This window comes from Salmo salar, chromosome ssa05 (assembly GCF_905237065.1).
Source record: "Salmo salar chromosome ssa05, Ssal_v3.1, whole genome shotgun sequence".
Taxonomy (NCBI): Eukaryota; Metazoa; Chordata; class Actinopteri; order Salmoniformes; family Salmonidae; genus Salmo; species Salmo salar.
In genome coordinates this window covers 87,405,604-87,427,387 of record NC_059446.1, presented here as the reverse complement: position 1 = coordinate 87,427,387, position 21,784 = coordinate 87,405,604, and the positions used below count along the sequence as shown (strand labels likewise).

At 45.0% G+C, this 21,784-nt stretch overlaps 1 protein-coding gene across 1 annotated transcript in view; it reads left to right on the top strand.

Annotated features, from left to right (window-relative positions):
* Positions 1–21,784, top strand: part of LOC106597401 (collagen alpha-1(XIV) chain) — a 260,539-nt gene that overhangs the window by 79,401 nt on the left and 159,354 nt on the right. Inside the window, 9 exon segments of the mRNA XM_045719294.1 lie at positions 1,120–1,249; positions 1,470–1,615; positions 4,694–4,823; positions 6,185–6,324; positions 6,834–6,960; positions 10,829–10,968; positions 13,705–13,837; positions 14,169–14,204; positions 15,862–16,004. Of these exon segments, the coding sequence (XP_045575250.1) occupies positions 1,120–1,249; positions 1,470–1,615; positions 4,694–4,823; positions 6,185–6,324; positions 6,834–6,960; positions 10,829–10,968; positions 13,705–13,837; positions 14,169–14,204; positions 15,862–16,004 (1,125 nt within the window).

Sequence of the window (21,784 nt, the reverse complement as noted above, 5' to 3'; positions counted from 1 at the left end):
TTTACATTTAGCTCATTAAATGACTTCACCAATCAGTGCAGATAGAACAGGCAAGATGCGACTGACATTTTGCGGGTGGGGAGAGAGCAAGAGAGGGTGGAGGCTCGAAGAGCTGGGCATCTTGTTATGAAGTGCATTATCTGACACAGGTCCACAGAATTCTACCTAGGAAGAGCGGCTTCTATGGAGGAACTTTGAATGTCCTTTGAGCTAGCTAGCTAACAAGCTTGTGTGTGTAGAGTGGCACCAGAATTAAAAACACGTCTTACTTTTTTGTTGTTAGTAAATCCAACGTTAAACGTGATAACTAGGCCTACAGTATCATTAAATAACATTGAAAAAGTTTACCCATTCTTCTCTAGCTAATTAAAAATCTCTCTCCCTATCTTCTGAATCAAGCTTGTAACGTCAGTACAGTAGCCTCTGTGTCTGAGGGGGGAGGGGCACGTAGTCTAAACACTCACAGTTAAAGATTTTCAACTTGCAGGCAGACACTGGAATACGTTTCTGAGTGACAGAGTGAGGGCTTTGCATAGGCGCTTTGTTGCATTCTTTTGTGGGGCTGGAAAAAATTCCTGGAACATAAAATTACGTTATTAACCGGTTCTCATGCTTTTAAAATAACGGTTCTGTTCCGGAACAGTATGGATCACTTTCGTTCCAGGTTCCGTTTCTATTCCTTGAAAAATGTACATTACTGGATGTATTCACTCAAGATGTTCAGGACAACTTTTCTGAATGTATTGACTCGAGATGTTCAGTCTCTGTGTATCTCTCTGAACCAGTCTCTGTGTATCTCTCTGACCCAGTCTCTGTGTATCTCTGTGTATCTCTCTGACCCAGTCTCCATGTATCTCTGTGTATCTCTCTGTCCCAGTATCTGTGTATCTCTCTGACCCAGTATCTGTGTATCTCTCTGACCCAGTCTCTGTGTATCTCTGTGTATCTCTCTGACCCAGGATCTGTGTATCTCTCTGACCCAGTCTCTGTGTATCTCTGTGTATCTCTCTGACCCAGTATCTGTGTATCTCTCTGACCCAGTCTCTGTGTATCTCTCTGACCCAGTATCTGTGTATTTCTGTGTATCTCTTTGACCCAGTCTCTTTGTATCTCTCCCAGGCTGTGGTGGACGGCACAGAGAACTCTGTGGTTCTGCGGTATCTCAACTCCTTAACAGAGTACCAGTTAGCTGTGTTTGCTGTGTACACCAGCTCAGCTAGCGAGGCACTTCGTGGCAGCGAGACCACATGTGAGTCCACCTCCCTTCTCATTGTCAGCAAGACTATTTTCTATACTTGTTCTTTTTTCCCTCAACTCCTGGGCCAAGTTGGATGTGTGTAAACATACTCTTTCACCTGGGTTTAACCCAATTCTCTCTGTGTGTCTGTGTGTGTCTGTGTGTATCTTTGTGTATGTGTCTGTTCGTTCCTGTGTGTGTGCGTTCCTGCGTGTGTTCACGTGTGTCTCAGTGGCTCTCCCCATGGTGAACGGCCTGGAGCTGTACGACGTTACCCACAACACCATGCGGGCGCGGTGGAGCGGTGTGCAGGGCGTCTCGGGGTACATGGTCCTATACGCCCCCCTGACCAAGGACGGGGCCTCCGACGAGAAAGAGGTACCCCAGCCGGAGGGCCGAGAGCCTGTGTGGGATCGGTCTGGGGGAGGGTTCTTCCTGGAGGGGCTGCTGGGGGTCCGTTTCTCTTTTCTCCTGATGAAATACAGCATGGATAATCCCTAGTTCCTAAACCACAGGACCACCGGGGATGGGAGGCCTTGTGTCAGTAGATCTGGTGCTGAACTGAACCTCCAGCAGCACCCTGGTGATCTGGAGGCTCCAGAGGCTTATTGGATCTGGTGGTGTCATGGAGGAAGGAGAGGCCTCAATAAGAGTACTTCCTCTGTCCCTGTCCCCGTCCCCATCCCCGTCTTTGTCCCTGTCTCTGTCCCTGTCCCTGTCTCTGTTTCTGTCCCTGTCCCTGTCCCTATCTCTGTCCCCGTCCCCGTCCCTGTCCCTGTCTCTGTCCCTGTCTCTGTCCCTGTCCCTGTCCCCGTCACCGTCCCTGTCTCTGTCTCTGTCTTTGTCTCTGTCTTTGTCCCTGTCCCTATCTCTGTCCATGTATCTGTCCCTGTCCCTGTCCCCGTCCCTGTCCCCGTCACCGTCCCTGTCTCTGTCTTTGTCCCCGTCCCCGTCTCTGTCTTTGTCCCTGTCCCCGTCCCCGTCTCTGTCTCTGTCTTTGTCCCCGTCCCTGTCTCTCTCTTTGTCCCTGTCCCTATCTCTGTCCATGTATCTGTCCCTGTCCCTGTCTCTAGAAAACATGTTGCAGTTTTAAAGAAACTTTGCTTCAATTCTACTCATTTTGCCATGGGGCAGAGAGAAGATTTAGCAATGTTATAACTAATTTCATGCAATTCCACTCATTTTGCCATGGGGCAGAGAGGAAAATTAGCTGTTTTACATTTTGCCATAGGGTGGATTTTAGCATTTTTTAATATGATATCTGAGCGACACTGACTAACAAAATCAATGGGGCCCCTGGTCGGTATTTCAACCATGATAGCAAGTTTAGATAGCTGTCCGCTAAACTCACTGACGTGGGCTAATTGACTGACTATCAGTGACTGACATAACAAGAGAAAACTGATGATGCACAACCACATGTAGAAATGTCACCTTGTGTATTCTACTGTTCTACCTAGCAACAGTAAGTTGACACCCCGATTGAGTTTCTAATATATATACACTGCTCAAAAAAATAAAGGGAACACTTAAACAACACAATGTAACTCCAAGTCAATCACACTTCTGTGAAATCAAACTGTCCACTTAGGAAGCAACACTGATTGACAATAAATTTCACATGCTGTTGTGCAAATGGAATAGACAACAGGTGGAAATTATAGGCAATTAGCAAGACACCCCCAATAAAGGAGTGGTTCTGCAGGTGGGGACCACAGACCACTTCTCAGTTCCTATGCTTCCTGGCTGATGTTTTGGTCACTTTTGAATGCTGGCGGTGCTTTCACTCTAGTGGTAGCATGAGACGGAGTCTACAACCCACACAAGTGGCTCAGGTAGTGCAGCTCATCCAGGATGGCACATCAATGCGAGCTGTGGCAAGAAGGTTTGCTGTGTCTGTCAGCGTAGTGTCCAGAGCATGGAGGCGCTACCAGGAGACAGGCCAGTACATCAGGAGACGTGGAGGAGGCCGTAGGAGGGCAACAACCCAGCAGCAGGACCGCTTTGTGCAAGGAGGAGCAGGAGGAGCACTGCCAGAGCCCTGCAAAATTACCTCCAGCAGGCCACAAATGTGCATGTGTCTGCTCAAACGGTCAGAAACAGACTCCATGAGGGTGGTATGAGGACCCGACGTCCACAGGTGGGGGTTGTGCTTACAGCCCAACACCGTGCAGGACGTTTGGCATTTGCCAGAGAACACCAAGATTGGCAAATTCGCCACTGGCGCCCTGTGCTCTTCACAGATGAAAGCAGGTTCACACTGAGCACGTGACAGACGTGACAGAGTCTGGAGACGCCGTGGAGAACGTTCTGCTGCCTGCAACATCCTCCAGCATGACCGGTTTGGCGGTGGGTCAGTCATGGTGTGGGGTGGCATTTCTTTCGGGGGCCGCACAGCCCTCCATGTGCTCGCCAGAGGTAGCCTGACTGCGATTAGGTATCGAGATGAGATCCTCAGACCCCTTGTGAGACCATATGCTGGTGCGGTTGGCCCTGGGTTCCTCCTAATGCAAGACAATGCTAGACCTCATGTGGCTGGAGTGTGTCAGCAGTTCCTGCAAGAGGAAGGCATTGATGCTATGGACTGGCCCGCCTGTTCCCCAGACCTGAATCCAATTGAGCACATCTGGGACATCATGTCTCGCTCCATCCACCAACGCCACGTTGCACCACAGACTGTCCAGGAGTTGGCGGATGCTTTAGTCCAGGTCTGGGAGGAGATCCCTCAGGAGACCATCCGCCACCTCATCAGGAGCATGCCCAGGCGTTGTAGGGAGGTCATACAGGCACGTGGAGGCCACACACACACTACTGAGCCTCATTTTGACTTGTTTTAAGGACATTACATCAAAGTTGGATCAGCCTGTAGTGTGGTTTTCCACTTTAATTTTGAGTGTGACTCCAAATCCAGACCTCCATGGGTTGATAAATTGGATTTCCATTGATTATTTTTGTGTGATTTTGTTGTCAGCACATTCAACTATGTAAAGAAAAAAGTATTTAATAAGATTATTTCTTTCATTCAGATCTAGGATGTGTTGTTTAAGTGTTCCCTTTATTTTTTTGAGCAGTATATATATTATGGGGAACTTTGGTTTAACCAAACTCTCTGTGTGGGCCGCGGGCGGATTATTCCACAAGATAAACGACTCTGCTTTTTCTACAGTATTGCGTGCCTCAGAAATAATACTGTACATTCTGTAAAGCTGTTTTCAGACAGTGCAAAGAAGTTACATGTTTCATGTGGAATTATTCTCCATGCTAATCAGGCTTCCAGATGGTGCATCTTGGCTTGAGTCCCAACAGTACCCTGTTCCCCATATAGTCCACTACATTAGTCCACTACGCAAGTAGTGCACTATATAAGGAATAGGTTGTAATTTTGGACTCACACCACTGTGTCATCTGGACCTTCACTGATGCCATGCTTTCCCATTTCCCCCTTTAAACCAACAGATGAAGGTGTCAGATGCAGTAACTGATCTGGAGCTGGAGGACTTGACTCCTGCTACGGAGTACACTGTGACAGTCTATGCCATGTATGGAGAAGAAGCTAGCGATCCTATGACTAGCCAGCAGACCACCTGTAAGTGTCCTCTTAAACCTACTGTAAAATATTCAACAATTCAGATAAAGGACAGATATACTGTAGGTCTTCCTGAGGACAGATATACTGCAGGTCTTCCTGAGGACAGATATACTGTAGGTCTTCCTGAGGACAGATATACTGTAGGTCTTCCTGAGGACAGATATACTGTAGGTCTTCCTGAGGACAGATATACTGTAGGTCTTCCTGAGGACAGATATACTGTAGGTCTTCCTGAGGACAGATATACTGTAGGTCTTCCTGAGGACAGATATACTGAAGGTCTTCCTGAGGACAGATATACTGAAGGTCTTCCTGAGGACAGATATACTGTAGGTCTTCCTGAGGACAGATATACTGTAGGTCTTCCTGAGGACAGATATACTGTAGGTCTTCCTGAGGACAGATATACTGCAGGTCTTCCTGAGGACAGATATACTGTAGGTCTTCCTGAGGACAGATATACTGTAGGTCTTCCTGAGGACAGATATACTGTAGGTCTTCCTGAGGACAGATATACTGTAGGTCTTCCTGAGGACAGATATACTGTAGGTCTTCCTGAGGACAGATATACTGTAGGTCTTCCTGAGGACAGATATACTGTAGGTCTTCCTGAGGACAGATATACTGTAGGTCTTCCTGAGGACAGATATACTGTAGGTCTTCCTGAGGACAGATATACTGTAGGTCTTCCTGAGGACAGATATACTGTAGGTCTTCCTGAGGACAGATATACTGTAGGTCTTCCTGAGGACAGATATACTGTAGGTCTTCCTGAGGACAGATATACTGTAGGTCTTCCTGAGGACAGATATACTGAAGGTCTTCCTGAGGACAGATATACTGTAGGTCTTCCTGAGGACAGATATACTGTAGGTCTTCCTGAGGACAGATATACTGTAGGTCTTCCTGAGGACAGATATACTGTAGGTCTTCCTGAGGACAGATATACTGTAGGTCTTCCTGAGGACAGATATACTGTAGGTCTTCCTGAGGACAGATATACTGTAGGTCTTCCTGAGGACAGATATACTGTAGGTCTTCCTGAGGACAGATATACTGCAGGTCTTCCTGAGGACAGATATACTGTAGGTCTTCCTGAGGACAGATATACTGAAGGTCTTCCTGAGGACAGATATACTGTAGGTCTTCCTGAGGACAGATATACTGTAGGTCTTCCTGAGGACAGATATACTGAAGGTCTTCCTGAGGACAGATATGGTGTCTTCAGAAGTTGTAGCTGTATAGCACTTAGTGACAACTGCTGATGGAAAAAGGGCTCTGTAAATACATTTGATTGATTGATTGATTGATTGATCTCTACAACATGACATTTTGAGTTAACCCTTTTGTGTCTGCAGTACCACTGAGCCCTCCCAAGAACCTTGTGTTCTCTGAGGTGGACCACAACTCAGCCAAACTGTCGTGGGAAGCTGCCTCTAGGAAGGTGACAGGATACCGCATCATGTACGTCAAGACTGACGGGCTAAAGACTGATGAGGTGAGAGACAACACTAGGGGATTTAACCTAGAACAAGACTAGGGGATTTAACCTAGAACAAGACTAGGGGATTTAACCTAGAACAAGACTAGGGGATTTAACCTAGAACAAGACTATGGGATTTAACCTAGAACAAGACTAGGGGATTTAACCTAGAACAAGACTAGGGGATTTAACCTAGAGTTACCCATATATTACATCTGACTTCCTTCTCTTGTCTGTCTGTCTGTCTGTCTGTCTGTCTGTCTGTCTGTCTGTCTGTCTGTCTGTCTGTCTGTCTGTCTGTCTGTCTGTCTGTCTGTCTGTCTGTCTGTCTGTCTGTCTGTCTGTCTGTCTGTCTGTCTGTCTGTCTGTCTGTCTGTCTGTCTGTCTGTCTGTCTGTCTGTCTGTCTGTCTGTCTGTGTCTCTTCTCTCTCTCTTCTCTCATTACTGTGTGTCTCTCTCTCTTCTGTCAATACTGTGTGGCTCTCTCTCTTCTGTCAATACTGTGTGTCTCTGTTTCCCCTTAGGTGGATGTGGGTCCAGTCACGTCCTGGACTCTGAATGACCTGACGTCTGCAAGGGAGTATGAGGTAGCCATCTTTGGGATCTACGACGAGGGCCAATCAGAAGCCCTCTCTGGCAGCTTCACCACCGGTAAGAACCAATCAGAGTCTCTCAGAGTAGTGCCAGATGAGCAGGGTTTGCACTTTAGGAGCTATTTTATTGGTACTAATGGTACTAACCAGGTCAGAATAGGACTGTAGTATGAGTTCTTCCTATTGGTACTAACCAGGTCAGAATAGGACTGTAGTATGAGTTCTTCCTATTGGTACTAACCAGGTCAGAATAGGACTGTAGTATGAGTTCTTCCTATTGGTGCTAACCAGGTCAGAATAGGACTGTAGTATGAGTTCTTCCTATTGGTACTAACCAGGTCAGAATAGGACTGTAGTATGAGTTCTTCCTATTGGTACTAACCAGGTCAGAATAGGACTGTAGTATGAGTTCTTCCTATTGGTACTAACCAGGTCAGAATAGGACTGTAGTATGAGTTCTTCCTATTGGTACTAACCAGGTCAGAATAGGACTGTAGTATGAGTTCTTCCTATTGGTACTAACCAGGTCAGAATAGGACTGTAGTATGAGTTCTTCCTATTGGTACTAACCAGGTCAGAATAGGACTGTAGTATGAGTTCTTCCTATTGGTACTAACCAGGTCAGAATAGGACTGTAGTATGAGTTCTTCCTATTGGTACTAACCAGGTCAGAATAGGACTGTAGTATGAGTTCTTCCTATTGGTACTAACCAGGTCAGAATAGGACTGTAGTATGAGTTCTTCCTATTGGTACTAACCAGGTCAGAATAGGACTGTAGTATGAGTTCTTCCTATTGGTACTAACCAGGTCAGAATAGGACTGTAGTATGAGTTCTTCCTATTGGTACTAACCAGGTCAGAATAGGACTGTAGTATGAGTTCTTCCTATTGGTACTAACCAGGTCAGAATAGGACTGTAGTATGAGTTCTTCCTATTGGTACTAACCAGGTCAGAATAGGACTGTAGTATGAGTTCTTCCTATTGGTACTAACCAGGTCAGAATAGGACTGTAGTATGAGTTCTTCCTATTGGTACTAACCAGGTCAGAATAGGACTGTAGTATGAGTTCTTCCTATTGGTACTAACCAGGTCAGAATAGGACTGTAGTATGAGTTCTTCCTATTGGTACTAACCAGGTCAGAATAGGACTGTAGTATGAGTTCTTCCTATTGGTACTAACCAGGTCAGAATAGGACTGTAGTATGAGTTCTTCCTATTGGTACTAACCAGGTCAGAATAGGACTGTAGTATGAGTTCTTCCTATTGGTGCTAACCAGGTCAGAATAGGACTGTAGTATGAGTTCTTCCTATTGGTACTAACCAGGTCAGAATAGGACTGTAGTATGAGTTCTTCCTATTGGTACTAACCAGGTCAGAATAGGACTGTAGTATGAGTTCTTCCTATTGGTGCTAACCAGGTCAGAATAGGACTGTAGTATGAGTTCTTCCTATTGGTACTAACCAGGTCAGAATAGGACTGTAGTATGAGTTCTTCCTATTGGTACTAACCAGGTCAGAATAGGACTGTAGTATGAGTTCTTCCTATTGGTGCTAACCAGGTCAGAATAGGACTGTAGTATGAGTTCTTCCTATTGGTACTAACCAGGTCAGAATAGGACTGTAGTATGAGTTCTTCCTATTGGTACTAACCAGGTCAGAATAGGACTGTAGTATGAGTTCTTCCTATTGGTACTAACCAGGTCAGAATAGGACTGTAGTATGAGTTCTTCCTATTGGTACTAACCAGGTCAGAATAGGACTGTAGTATGAGTTCTTCCTATTGGTACTAACCAGGTCAGAATAGGACTGTAGTATGAGTTCTTCCTATTGGTACTAACCAGGTCAGAATAGGACTGTAGTATGAGTTCTTCCTATTGGTACTAACCAGGTCAGAATAGGACTGTAGTATGAGTTCTTCCTATTGGTACTAACCAGGTCAGAATAGGACTGTAGTATGAGTTCTTCCTATTGGTACTAACCAGGTCAGAATAGGACTGTAGTATGAGTTCTTCCTATTGGTACTAACCAGGTCAGAATAGGACTGTAGTATGAGTTCTTCCTATTGGTACTAACCAGGTCAGAATAGGACTGTAGTATGAGTTCTTCCTATTGGTACTAACCAGGTCAGAATAGGACTGTAGTATGAGTTCTTCCTATTGGTACTAACCAGGTCAGAATAGGACTGTAGTATGAGTTCTTCCTATTGGTACTAACCAGGTCAGAATAGGACTGTAGTATGAGTTCTTCCTATTGGTACTAACCAGGTCAGAATAGGACTGTAGTATGAGTTCTTCCTATTGGTGCTAACCAGGTCAGAATAGGACTGTAGTATGAGTTCTTCCTATTGGTACTAACCAGGTCAGAATAGGACTGTAGTATGAGTTCTTCCTATTGGTACTAACCAGGTCAGAATAGGACTGTAGTATGAGTTCTTCCTATTGGTGCTAACCAGGTCAGAATAGGACTGTAGTATGAGTTCTTCCTATTGGTACTAACCAGGTCAGAATAGGACTGTAGTATGAGTTCTTCCTATTGGTGCTAACCAGGTCAGAATAGGACTGTAGTATGAGTTCTTCCTATTGGTACTAACCAGGTCAGAATAGGACTGTAGTATGAGTTCTTCCTATTGGTGCTAACCAGGTCAGAATAGGACTGTAGTATGAGTTCTTCCTATTGGTACTAACCAGGTCAGAATAGGACTGTAGTATGAGTTCTTCCTATTGGTACTAACCAGGTCAGAATAGGACTGTAGTATGAGTTCTTCCTATTGGTACTAACCAGGTCAGAATAGGACTGTAGTATGAGTTCTTCCTATTGGTACTAACCAGGTCAGAATAGGACTGTAGTATGAGTTCTTCCTATTGGTACTAACCAGGTCAGAATAGGACTGTAGTATGAGTTCTTCCTATTGGTACTAACCAGGTCAGAATAGGACTGTAGTATGAGTTCTTCCTATTGGTACTAACCAGGACAGAATAGGACTGTAGTATGAGTTCTTCCTATTGGTACTAACCAGGTCAGAATAGGACTGTAGTATGAGTTCTTCCTATTGGTACTAACCAGGTCAGAATAGGACTGTAGTATGAGTTCTTCCTATTGGTACTAACCAGGTCAGAATAGGACTGTAGTATGAGTTCTTCCTATTGGTACTAACCAGGTCAGAATAGGACTGTAGTATGAGTTCTTCCTATTGGTACTAACCAGGTCAGAATAGGACTGTAGTATGAGTTCTTCCTATTGGTACTAACCAGGTCAGAATAGGACTGTAGTATGAGTTCTTCCTATTGGTACTAACCAGGTCAGAATAGGACTGTAGTATGAGTTCTTCCTATTGGTACTAACCAGGTCAGAATAGGACTGTAGTATGAGTTCTTCCTATTGGTGCTAACCAGGTCAGAATAGGACTGTAGTATGAGTTCTTCCTATTGGTACTAACCAGGTCAGAATAGGACTGTAGTATGAGTTCTTCCTATTGGTACTAACCAGGTCAGAATAGGACTGTAGTATGAGTTCTTCCTATTGGTACTAACCAGGTCAGAATAGGACTGTAGTATGAGTTCTTCCTATTGGTACTAACCAGGTCAGAATAGGACTGTAGTATGAGTTCTTCCTATTGGTACTAACCAGGTCAGAATAGGACTGTAGTATGAGTTCTTCCTATTGGTACTAACCAGGTCAGAATAGGACTGTAGTATGAGTTCTTCCTATTGGTACTAACCAGGTCAGAATAGGACTGTAGTATGAGTTCTTCCTATTGGTACTAACCAGGTCAGAATAGGACTGTAGTATGAGTTCTTCCTATTGGTACTAACCAGGTCAGAATAGGACTGTAGTATGAGTTCTTCCAGTCAGAAGTGATGTGTGTTTTACTTCATGTTATATCTGATCTTCCTGTTCTGATGATGCTGTTTGATCTCTCTAATAGACCCTGTGCCAGGCCCTCTTGACCTCCAGGCCAGTGAGGTCACCGCAGAGAGCTTCCGGGTCAGCTGGGGTCACTCTGCTCCGGGCATCGTCCTCTACAAACTGACCTGGGCTCCTTATGATGGAGGGGACACTAAGGAGGTTGGTACTGGGACAATCCACTAAGGAGGTTGGTACTGGGATAACCCCCTAAGGAGGTTGGTACTGAGACAACCCACTAAGGAGGTTGGTACTGGGACAACCCACTAAGGAGGTTGGTACTGGGACAACCCACTAAGGAGGTTGGTACTGGGATAACCCACTAAGGAGGTTGGTACTGGGATAACCCACTAAGGAGGTTGGTACTGGGACAATCCACTAAGGAGGTTGGTACTGAGACAACCCACTAAGGAGGTTGGTACTGGGACATTCCACTAAGGAGGTTGGTACTGGGACAACCCACTAAGGAGGTTGGTACTGAGACAATCCACTAAGGAGGTTGGTACTGGGACAATCCACTAAGGAGGTTGGTACTGGGACAATCCACTATTTCTGGCAACCCACTAAGGAGTTAGGTACTGGGACAATCCACTAAGGAGGTTGGTACTGGGACAACCCACTAAGGAGGTTGGTACTGGGATAACCCAAAAGGGAAACCAGACCTGGATCAATACATTTGTCAAATGCTTCATGAGACTCTTGCTGCTCTTAATTTAGTTTGCCAGGTAAAATATAATACATGGAATAGTCCCAAAAGTGCAAACTCCAATACTCATAATCCAAGTTAGATACTTGACTTGATTGGATGCCTGATTGACTAGGTTTTTAGTGGCTGATATAACTGTGATCCTGGCTCAGATCCAAAGTGTTGATAATCTGTCCTTAACAAGAGAACATCAGCTGTAGAATGGCACAATGCTCCAGTCTCTAGCCAACTGGTGAAACATTAGCCTGGTCCCAGATCTGTTTCTGCTGTTTTGCCAACTCCTATGACAACAGCCATTGGAGGTGGCTATAAAGCACAAACTGTTATGGCCCCAGGCTAGTGAAATATGCTCTCTGAACTGACTGACCAGCCTCATTCCTGGGTCCTGACTGACTACTGTAGCTAGCTGGTCTTTACAGATAGCACTGCAGGTCAGCAGGTTGGTGTGTTTACCGGGAGTCACCGCAGCAGAAAATAATACACTGCTGACGCTATGGAGTAGATACACTGTCTGTGTCTGTGAGGTAGGGTGGTGGAATGTTACTGTGGAGTAGATACACTGTCTGTGTCTGTGAGGTAGGGTGGTGGAATGTTACTGTGGAGTAGATACGCTGTCTGTGTCTGTGAGGTAGGGTGGTGGAATGTTACTGTGGAGTAGATAGACTGTCTGTGTCTGTGAGGTAGGGTGGTGGAATGTTACTGTGGAGTAGATACACTGTCTGTGTCTGTGAGGTAGGGTGGTGGAATGTTACTGTGGAGTAGATACACTGGGTGTGTCTGTGAGGTAGGGTGGTGGAATGTTACTGTGGAGTAGATACACTGGGTGTGTCTGTGAGGTAGGGTGGTGGAATGTTACTGTGGAGTAGATACGCTGTCTGTGTCTGTGAGGTAGGGTGGTGGAATGTTACTGTGGAGTAGATAGACTGTCTGTGTCTGTGAGGTAGGGTGGTGGAATGTTACTGTGGAGTAGATACACTGTCTGTGTCTGTGAGGTAGGGTGGTGGAATGTTACTGTGGAGTAGATACACTGTCTGTGTCTGTGAGGTAGGGTGGTGGAATGTTACTGTGGAGTAGATACACTGTCTGTGTCTGTGAGGCAGGGTGGTGGAATGTTACTGTGGAGTAGATACACTGTCTGTGTCTGTGAGGTAGGGTGGTGGAATGTTACTGTGGAGTAGATACACTGTCTGTGTCTGTGAGGTAGGGTGGTGGAATGTTACTGTGGAGTAGATACACTGTCTGTGTCTGTGAGGTAGGGTGGTGGAATGTTACTGTGGAGTAGATACACTGTCTGTGTCTGTGAGGTAGGGTGGTGGAATGTTACTGTGGAGTAGATACGCTGTCTGTGTCTCTCATGGCACCCTGTTCCCTGTAAAGTGCATTACTTTGGATCTGAGCCCTATGTAGCAGAGCTGTGAGGCTGTGACTGTAGAGCTGTGAGGCTGCGACTGTAGAGCTGTGAGGCTGTGACTGTAGAGCTGTGAGGCTGGGACTGTAGAGCTGTGACTGTAGAGCTGTGAGGCTGTGACTGTTGAGCTGTAAGGCTGTGACTGTAGAGCTGTGAGGCTGTGACTGTAGAGCTGTGAGGCTGTGACTGTAGAGCTGTGAGGCTGGGACTTTAGACCTGTGAGGCTGGGACTGTAGAGCTGTGAGGCTGTGACTTTAGACCTGTGAGGCTGTGACTGTAGAGCTGTGACTGTAGGCCTGTGAGGCTGTGACTGTAGAGCTGTGACTGTAGAGCTGTGAGGCTGTGACTGTAGAGCTGTGACTGTAGAGCTGTGAGGCTGTGACTGTAGGCCTGTGAGGCTGTGACTTTAGAGCTGTGACTGTAGAGCTGTGAGGCTGTGACTGTAGACCTGTGAGGCTGTGACTGTAGACCTGTGAGGCTGTGACTGTAGGCCTGTGAGGCTGTGACTGTAGAGCTGTGAGGCTGTGACTATGAAGTAGGGTGGTGGAGAGATTTTCCCACAAAACCCACCAATGCAGACTAGTTGAGTTAATCCATGAGAGAGCAGTGTATGATAATGATATTGATCATAGCAGGTGTATTTTATCCTTTCTGTTTCTCTCTCTCTCTCTCTCTCTCTCTCTCTCTCTCTCTCTCTCTCTCTCTCACTACCTCTCTCTCTCTCTCTCTCTCTCTCACTCACTCTCTCTCTCTCTCTCTCTCTATCTCTCTCTCTGTATTCTAGATGGTTCTAAGTGGTGATGTGGACTCCTTCCTCCTCAGTGGACTGAGCCCTAACACAGAGTATGAAGTGATGCTCCAAGCCATCTTCAAAGACCAATCAGAGAGTGATGCAGTGTTAGTGGTGGAGACAACACGTGAGAGAATAATGCAACTCAACTCATTCTCTATGCACCATACAGCAGTTCTGCAGTTTTACACCGTGACTTTAAATCAGACCTTATCTACAAAGGGCCAGGCTTTCACTCCAGCCATATCAGTAAGACTCCAGATTCAAGTATTGAACTAATCACTTTGTCCAATAGACTTAATGAGTTGAATCAGATGTGGTACTGCTTTGACTGGAGCTGCAGCCTGCACCCACACTGGGTATGCAACGTTGACAAATCTAAACTGTAGTACTTGATTTAGTTCTAGTATTGTATTTCTCTCTGTTTGTCTTACTAACTGCATCACTATTGTTTCCAGTTGCCAGGACAACAACGGTTGCCACTACAACGCCAGGTAATGAACGTTCTGACTGTTGTTTAAATTGTTCTTATTGGTCGAATGGAAAAGGCTGTTTTTCATGTTGTCACCAAGCGTTCTGCTCCCACAAGTCTCTCTGACTCGATTATAGTCCTGCCGAGAGCCACATGGTACCATATGGGACCAAACTGGAGTTTCCAAATTCAATCATCAAGGATTTACTACTTTTAAACTACTGTCGTATTTCTCAGGTCTGAAGTCATTTATACTCTTGTACCTGGGTTATGTCTTATATCTAGAGCTCAGAGTTATTCCTGGTGGACATTTAGTCTCTTCTACCTTGGTTATATCCCATAGCTACGGCTCAGAATTATTCCTGGTGGACATTTAGTCTCTTCTACCTTGGTTATATCTCATAGCTACGGCTCAGAGTTATTCCTGGTGGACATTTAGTCTCTTCTACCTTGGTTAAATCTCATAGCTACGGCTCAGAGTTATTCCTGGTGGACATTTATTCTCTTCTACCTGGGTTATATCTCATATCTAGGGCTCAGAATTATTCCTGGTGGACATTTAGTCTCTTCTACCTGGGTTATGTCTTATATCTAGGGCTCAGAATTATTCCTGGTGGACATTTAGTCTCTTCTACCTTGGTTATATCTCATAGCTACGGCTCAGAATTATTCCTGGTGGACATTTAGTCTCTTCTACCTGGGTTATATCTCATAGCTACGGCTCAGAATTATTCCTGGTGGACATTTAGTCTCTTCTACCTGGGTTATATCTCATAGCTACGGCTCAGAATTATTCCTGGTGGACATTTAGTCTCTTCTACCTGGGTTATATCTCATAGCTACGGCTTAGAATTATTCCTGGTGGACATTTAGTCTCTTCTACCTGGGTTATATCTCATAGCTAGAGCTCAGAGTTATTCCTGGTGGACATTTAGTCTCTTCTACCTGGGTTATATCTCATAGCTACGGCTTAGAATTATTCCTGGTGGACATTTAGTCTCTTCTACCTGGGTTATATCTTATAGCTAGAGCTCAGAGTTATTCCTGGTGGACATTTAGTCTCTTGTACCTGGGTTATGTCTTATAGCTACGGCTTAGAATTATTCCTGGTGGACATTTAGTCTCTTCTACCTGGGTTATATCTTATATCTAGGGCTCAGAATTATTCCTGGTGGACATTTAGTCTCTTCTACCTGGGTTATGTCTTATATCTAGGGCTCAGAGTTATTCCTGGTGGACATGTAGTCTCTTCTACCTGGGTTATATCTTATATCTAGGGCTCAGAGTTATTCCTGGTGGACATGTAGTCTCCTGTACCTGGGTTATGTCTTATATCTAGGGCTGAGAGTTATTCCTGGTCAGGTAATGTGGTCAGGAGTGTTATCTCTTCGGCAGGGGTTGCTTTGCTTTGGTTTTAGAATGACTTGTTACTTGATCACGCTGGTATAAAGTGACAGACTAATCCTTGTTTACAAAGATGTGATTATTGACTGCATTGTGTTGTTAAATGACATGGTGCTGAATATCATGATTGTGATTGCATATATTGATGGTGAGTCATTTCATGTTATGAGAACTCAATCAGGTCTCTTGTCCAAGCTGTTATCAGCCAACTGGCCTGGTCAAAAGGATTCAATAAGTCAATACATTAATATCTCTGTGTTATCTGTCCCCTCCAGTGGTACGTCAGGCGGTGAGAGGCCTGCAGGTCCAGGAGGAGACCACCTACAGCCTGGAGGTGTCATGGCAGCTGGAGGATCCTAAGGTGGACCAGTACAGAGTCACCTACGTCAGCCTCACAGGAGACCGCAACGAGGAGTCAGTGAGTTTGGAGCTCGTTTAGAGGCAGAGACTGGCTATTTCTGAAGAAGGGTTTACTTGCAGTGATCATGATAAGTGGTGTACTGATTGTAAGTCACTCCTTATTCTCACTGGTCACACCGTCCTGCACCTTAGAAGCCGTGTCGTTGGTTGTACGCTAGGTTGTCAGTGAGTATAGAGAGAACTCACAGAGTTACCAGGCGTCTTACATCCCTTTGGGAATATGGCCAAAGATGGGCAGACATAGACTGTATGTGAAGTGTATCACAGAGGGGAAGTTCAGAGGTCATTTTCCTATGTGTGTGTTGTAGGTAGATCACTCTGTGTAACTCAGCTCTGATCAGAAACCAAGCATCTTGCTTTGATGGTTTGACACCACACTGATCATCATGTCAGGCACCACACTGATCATCATGTTAGGCACCACACTGATCATCCTGTCAGGCACCACACTGATCATCATGTCAGGGAGGTTAGATCCTGATGACAGGACACGTTCTGTAGCTGTACCCATCCAGGGGTTAAATCCTGATGACAGGACACGTTCTGTAGCTGTACCCATCCAGGGGTTAAATCCTGATGACAGGACACGTTCTGTAGCTGTACCCATCCAGGGGTTAAATCCTGATGACAGGACACGTTCTGTAGCTGTACCCATCCAGGGGTTAAATCCTGATGACAGGACACGTTCTGTAGCTGTACCCATCTTCAGGGAGGTTAAATCCTGATGTCAGGACACATTCTGTAGCTGTACCCATCCAGGGGTTAAATCCTGATGACAGGACACGTTCTGTAGCTGTACCCATCCAGGGGTTAAATCCTGATGACAGGACACGTTCTGTAGCTGTACCCATCCAGGGGTTAAATCCTGATGTCAGGACACATTCTGTAGCTGTACCCATCCAGGGGTTAAATCCTGATGTAAATGTGTAATTACTGTTGAGCATGTCTAATTTGTGTATCATTGTGGAATTAACTGGCTGACACAGTCACAGTGCTGTTTGAAAGGAACCAGATAAATTATTACCCATGCTCCTTTGGGGTCTCTGGAACCTAATGAAAGTCTTTGATTATTTGATCATGGTGGCTTAGTCACTGAACTAATTCCTGTAAGGCACAGAAATTGAGACACATGTCGATCCACTGATTAGTTTGACATACTGCATGGAGGCATAATATCTACACTCTTAGAGAAAAGGGTTCTTCTACTGTCCCCATAGGAGAACCCTTTTTGTTCCAGGTAGACCCCTCTGTAGAAAGGGTTCTACCTGGAGCCAAAAGGGTTCTCTGTGGGGACAGTCGAAGAACCCTTTAAGGTTCTAGATAGCATATTTTTGTCTAAGAGTGTACTGTCATACTTGCTGAAAAGACACCTCCAATTTGAAATCTGGTTGAAAACTGGTGGAACTCATTGTTGTCCTTTCAGTTGTCCTGTTTTATTGATCCTAAGGGTTTCCGATTAAGAACAGATACGTTTGGAATGTAAATCCTGGGTTTTTGCTGTTCTTCAGACAAAGCATTGACAACTTAACCCTTCTCTGTTATGTATATACCCTTCACAAAAAGGTTATTTGTAGACAATAGATAGAATGGATAGACAAGGAATGGGTGGTAGACTGATAGAAACAGTAGACTGGTACATAGGGAAGTATATGTGTGGAGACAACGAAGAACGGGGTGGCAGATAGCCTAGCAGTTGAGAGCATGTGCCAGTAACCGAAAGGTCACTGGTTCAAATCCCAGAGCCAACTAGGTGAAGAATCTGTCGATGTGCCCTTGAGCAAGACACTTAACCCTCATTGCTCCTGTAAGTCGCTCTGGATGAGAACGTCTGATAGATGAGTAAAATGTAGGTAGCTTTGCCAAAGTATTCTTCACCTAGTATGTAAGATATCCTTCATCTGACTGGAGTTTTATATCTCCCAGCTCAAATTCAATAGAATCATACCATTTTATTATCCAGTGAGTTCAATAGAATCACACCATTTTATTATCCAGTGAATTCAATAGAATCACACCATTTTATTATCCAGTGAGTTCAATAGAATCACACCATTTTATTATCCAGTGAGTTCAATAGAATCACACCATTTTATTATCCAGTTTTTATTTTATTTTTATTTCACCTTTATTTAACCAGGTTGGCTAGTTGAGAACAAGTTCTCATTTGCAACTGCGACCTGGCCAAGATAAAGCATAGCAATTCGACACATACAACAACACAGAGTTACACATGGAATAAACAAAACATAGTCAATAATACAGTAGAACAAAAGAAAACAAAAAGTCTATATACAGTGAGTGCAAATGAGGTAAGATAAGGCAATAAATAGGCCATGGTGGCGAAGTAATTACAATATAGCAATTAAACACTGGAATGGTAGATGTGCAGAAGATGAATGTGCAAGTAGAGATACTGGGGTGCAAAGGAGCAAGATAAATAAATACAGTATGGGGATGAGGTAGGTAGATAGATGGGCTGTTTACAGATGGGCTATGTACAGGTGCAGTGATCTGTGAGCTGCTCTGACAGCTGGTGCTTAAAGCTAGTGAGGGAGATATGAGTCTCCAGCTTCAGAGATTTTTGCAGTTCATTCCAGTCATTGGCAGCAGAGAACTGGAAGGAAAGACGACCAAAGGAGGAATTGGCTTTGGGGGTGACCAGTGAGATATACCTGCTGGAGCGCGTGCTACGAGTGGGTGCTGCTATGGTGACCAGTGAGCTGAGATAAGGCGGGGCTTTACCTAGCAGAGACTTGTAGATAACCTGTAGCCAGTGGGTTTGGCGACGAGTATGAAGCGAGGGCCAACCAACGAGAGCGTACAGGTCGCAATGGTGGGTAGTGTATGGGGCTTTGGTGACAAAACGGATAGCAATGTGATAGACTGCATCCAATTTGTTGAGTAGAGTGTTTGAGGCTATTTTATAGATGACATCACCGAAGTCGAGGATCGGTAGGATGGTCAGTTTTACGAGGGTATGTTTGGCAGCATGAGTGAAGGATGCTTTGTTGCGATATAGGAAGCCGATTCTAGATGTAATTTTGGATTGGAGATGCTTAATGTGAGTCTGGAAGGTTTACAGTCTAACCAGACACCTAGGTATTTGTAGTTGTCCACATATTCTAAGTCAGAACCGTCCAGAGTAGTGATGCTGAACGGGCGAGCAGGCATGCGAGCAGGCATGCATTTAGTTTTACTTGCGTTTAAGAGCAGTTGGAGGCCACGGAAGGAGAGTTGTATGGCATTGAAGCTCGTCTGGAGGTCAGTTGGAGGCCACGGAAGGAGAGTTGTATGGCATTGAAGCTCGTCTGGAGGTTAGTTAACACAGTGTCCAAAGAGGGGCCAGAAGTATACAGAATGGTGTCATCTGCATAGAGGTGGATCAGAGAATCACCAGCAGCAAGAGCAACATCATCATTGATGTATACAGAGAAAAGAGTCGGCCCGAGAATTTGAATGCTGTGGCACCCCCATAGAGACTGCCAGAGGTCCAGAGGTCCGGACAGCAGGCCCTCCGATTTGACACACTGAACTCTATCAGAGAAGTAGTTGGTAAACCAGGCGAGGCAGTCATTTGAGAAACAGAGTCGAAAGCCTTGGCCAGGTCGATGAATACGGCTGCACAGTAATGTCTCTTATCGATGGCGGTTATGATATCGTTTAGGACCTTGAGCGTGGCTGAGGTGCACCCATGACCAGCTCGGAAACCAGATTGCATAGCGGAGAAGATACGGTGGGATTCGAAATGGTCGGTAATCTGTTTGTTAACTTGGCTTTTGAAGACCTTAGAAAGACAGGTAGGATAGATATAGGTCTGTAGCAGTTTGGTTCTAGAGTGTCACTCCATTTTGAAGAGGGGGATGACCGCGGCAGCTTTCCAATCTTTGGGAATCTCAGACGATATGAAAGAGAGGTTGAACAGGCTAGTAATAGGGGTTGCAACAATTTCGGCAGATAATTTTAGAAAGAGAGGGTCCAGATTGTCTAGCCCGGCTGATTTGTAGGGGTCCAGATTTTGCCGCTCTTTCAGAACATCAGCTATCTGGATTTGGGTGAAATAGAAATGGTGGGGGCTTTGGCACGTTGCTGTGGAGGGTGCCGGGCAGTTGACCAGGGTAGGGGTAGCCAGGTGGAAAGCATGGCCAGCCGTAGAGAAATGCTTATTGAAATTCTCAATTACAGTGGATTTATCGGTGGTAACAGTGTTTCCTAGCCTCAGAGCAGTGGGCAGCTGGGAGGAGGTCCTCTTATTCTCCATGGACTTTACAGTGTCCCAGAACGTTTTTGAGTTAGTACTACAGGATGCAAATTTCTGTTTGAAAAATATAGTCTTAGCTTTCCTAACTGCCTGTGTATATTTGTTCCTAACTTCCCTGAAAAGTTGCATATCACGGGGGCTATTCGATGCTAATGCAGAACGCCACAGGATGTTTTTGTGCTGGTCAAGGGCAGACAGGTCTGGAGTGAACCAAGGACTATATCTATTGTGTGTCCAGTGTGTTCAGTGTGTTCAATAGCATCACACCATTTTATTCTCCAGTGTGTTCAATAGCATCACACCATTTTATTCTCCAGTGTGTTCAATAGAATCACACAATTTTATTCTCCAGTGTGTTCAATAGAATCACACAATTTTATTCTCCAGTGTGTTCAATAGGATCACACCATTTTATTATCCAGTGTGTTCAATAGAATCACACCATTTTATTCTCCAGTGCGTTCAATAGAATCACACCATTTTATTATCCAGTGTGTTCAATAGAATCACACAATTTTATTATCCAGTGTGTTCAATAGAATCACACCATTTTATTATCCAGTGTGTTCAATAGAATCACACCATTTTATTTTCCAGTGTGTTCAATAGAATCATACCATTTTTTTCTCCAGTGTGTTCAATAGAATCACACCATTTTATTATCCAGTGTGTTCAATAGAATCACAGTGTGTTGACTCATTTGTACGATGAGAAGAATTATTAGTTTGGAGCCCCTTCCACCTTTCTGCCCCAACCTCCACAGAGCCCTTGGGACCAAGGGACTCTACAGTGATTCAGCACTTAAACCCTCTATCTATTCTTTCTCCTTCACTTGTATTTTAATTTCCACCTGGGACCTTCGCGTCTCCCTGGCTCCTGCTGTGTTGGGGAAGATAGAGGGGATGGAGCAACATGGAAGAACTTCCATTATCTTTTCAACAAGCATTTAGGTCACTGAGGAACGAATGGAACACACTGGCTGCACCCCATATGGCATCCTATTCCCTATATAGGGCTCTGGTCAAAAGTAGTGCACTATATAGTGAATAGGGTGCCATTTGGGACACATCCATAGAGAGATTTTTTTTTCCCCCCTGAAGAATCCCAATTACCCCACAGACTGAAGTAGAGACCTGTGAGGACATGCTCCTTAGAGAGAACGGTTGGGACTTTCAGATCGTTTAGTTTTGGCTGAGTCAAGCCAACTCCCCTGGCAGAATCTGCTTCAGCACCACGTGTCTATTGGACAGCTCCGCTAATCAGAGTTGTTGTGTAGGAGTCAGTACAGTCCAGCTCTGGTGTGGGGTCTGACAGGGCAGCGGATGGGATGGAGGATAGGGATGGGGTTTGGGCTTAGCCTCTCACTCCTCTCCATGTGAGGATATGGCTTCTTAGAGAAGACATTTAGGAACGTTCACTTTGGGCTCGACCAACTACTTGGCAGTTCCGATTTAAACACCACATGCCTGGTGGACAGTCCATTTCCAGGGTATGGGGTTTGACAGTTCACAAGATGGGAT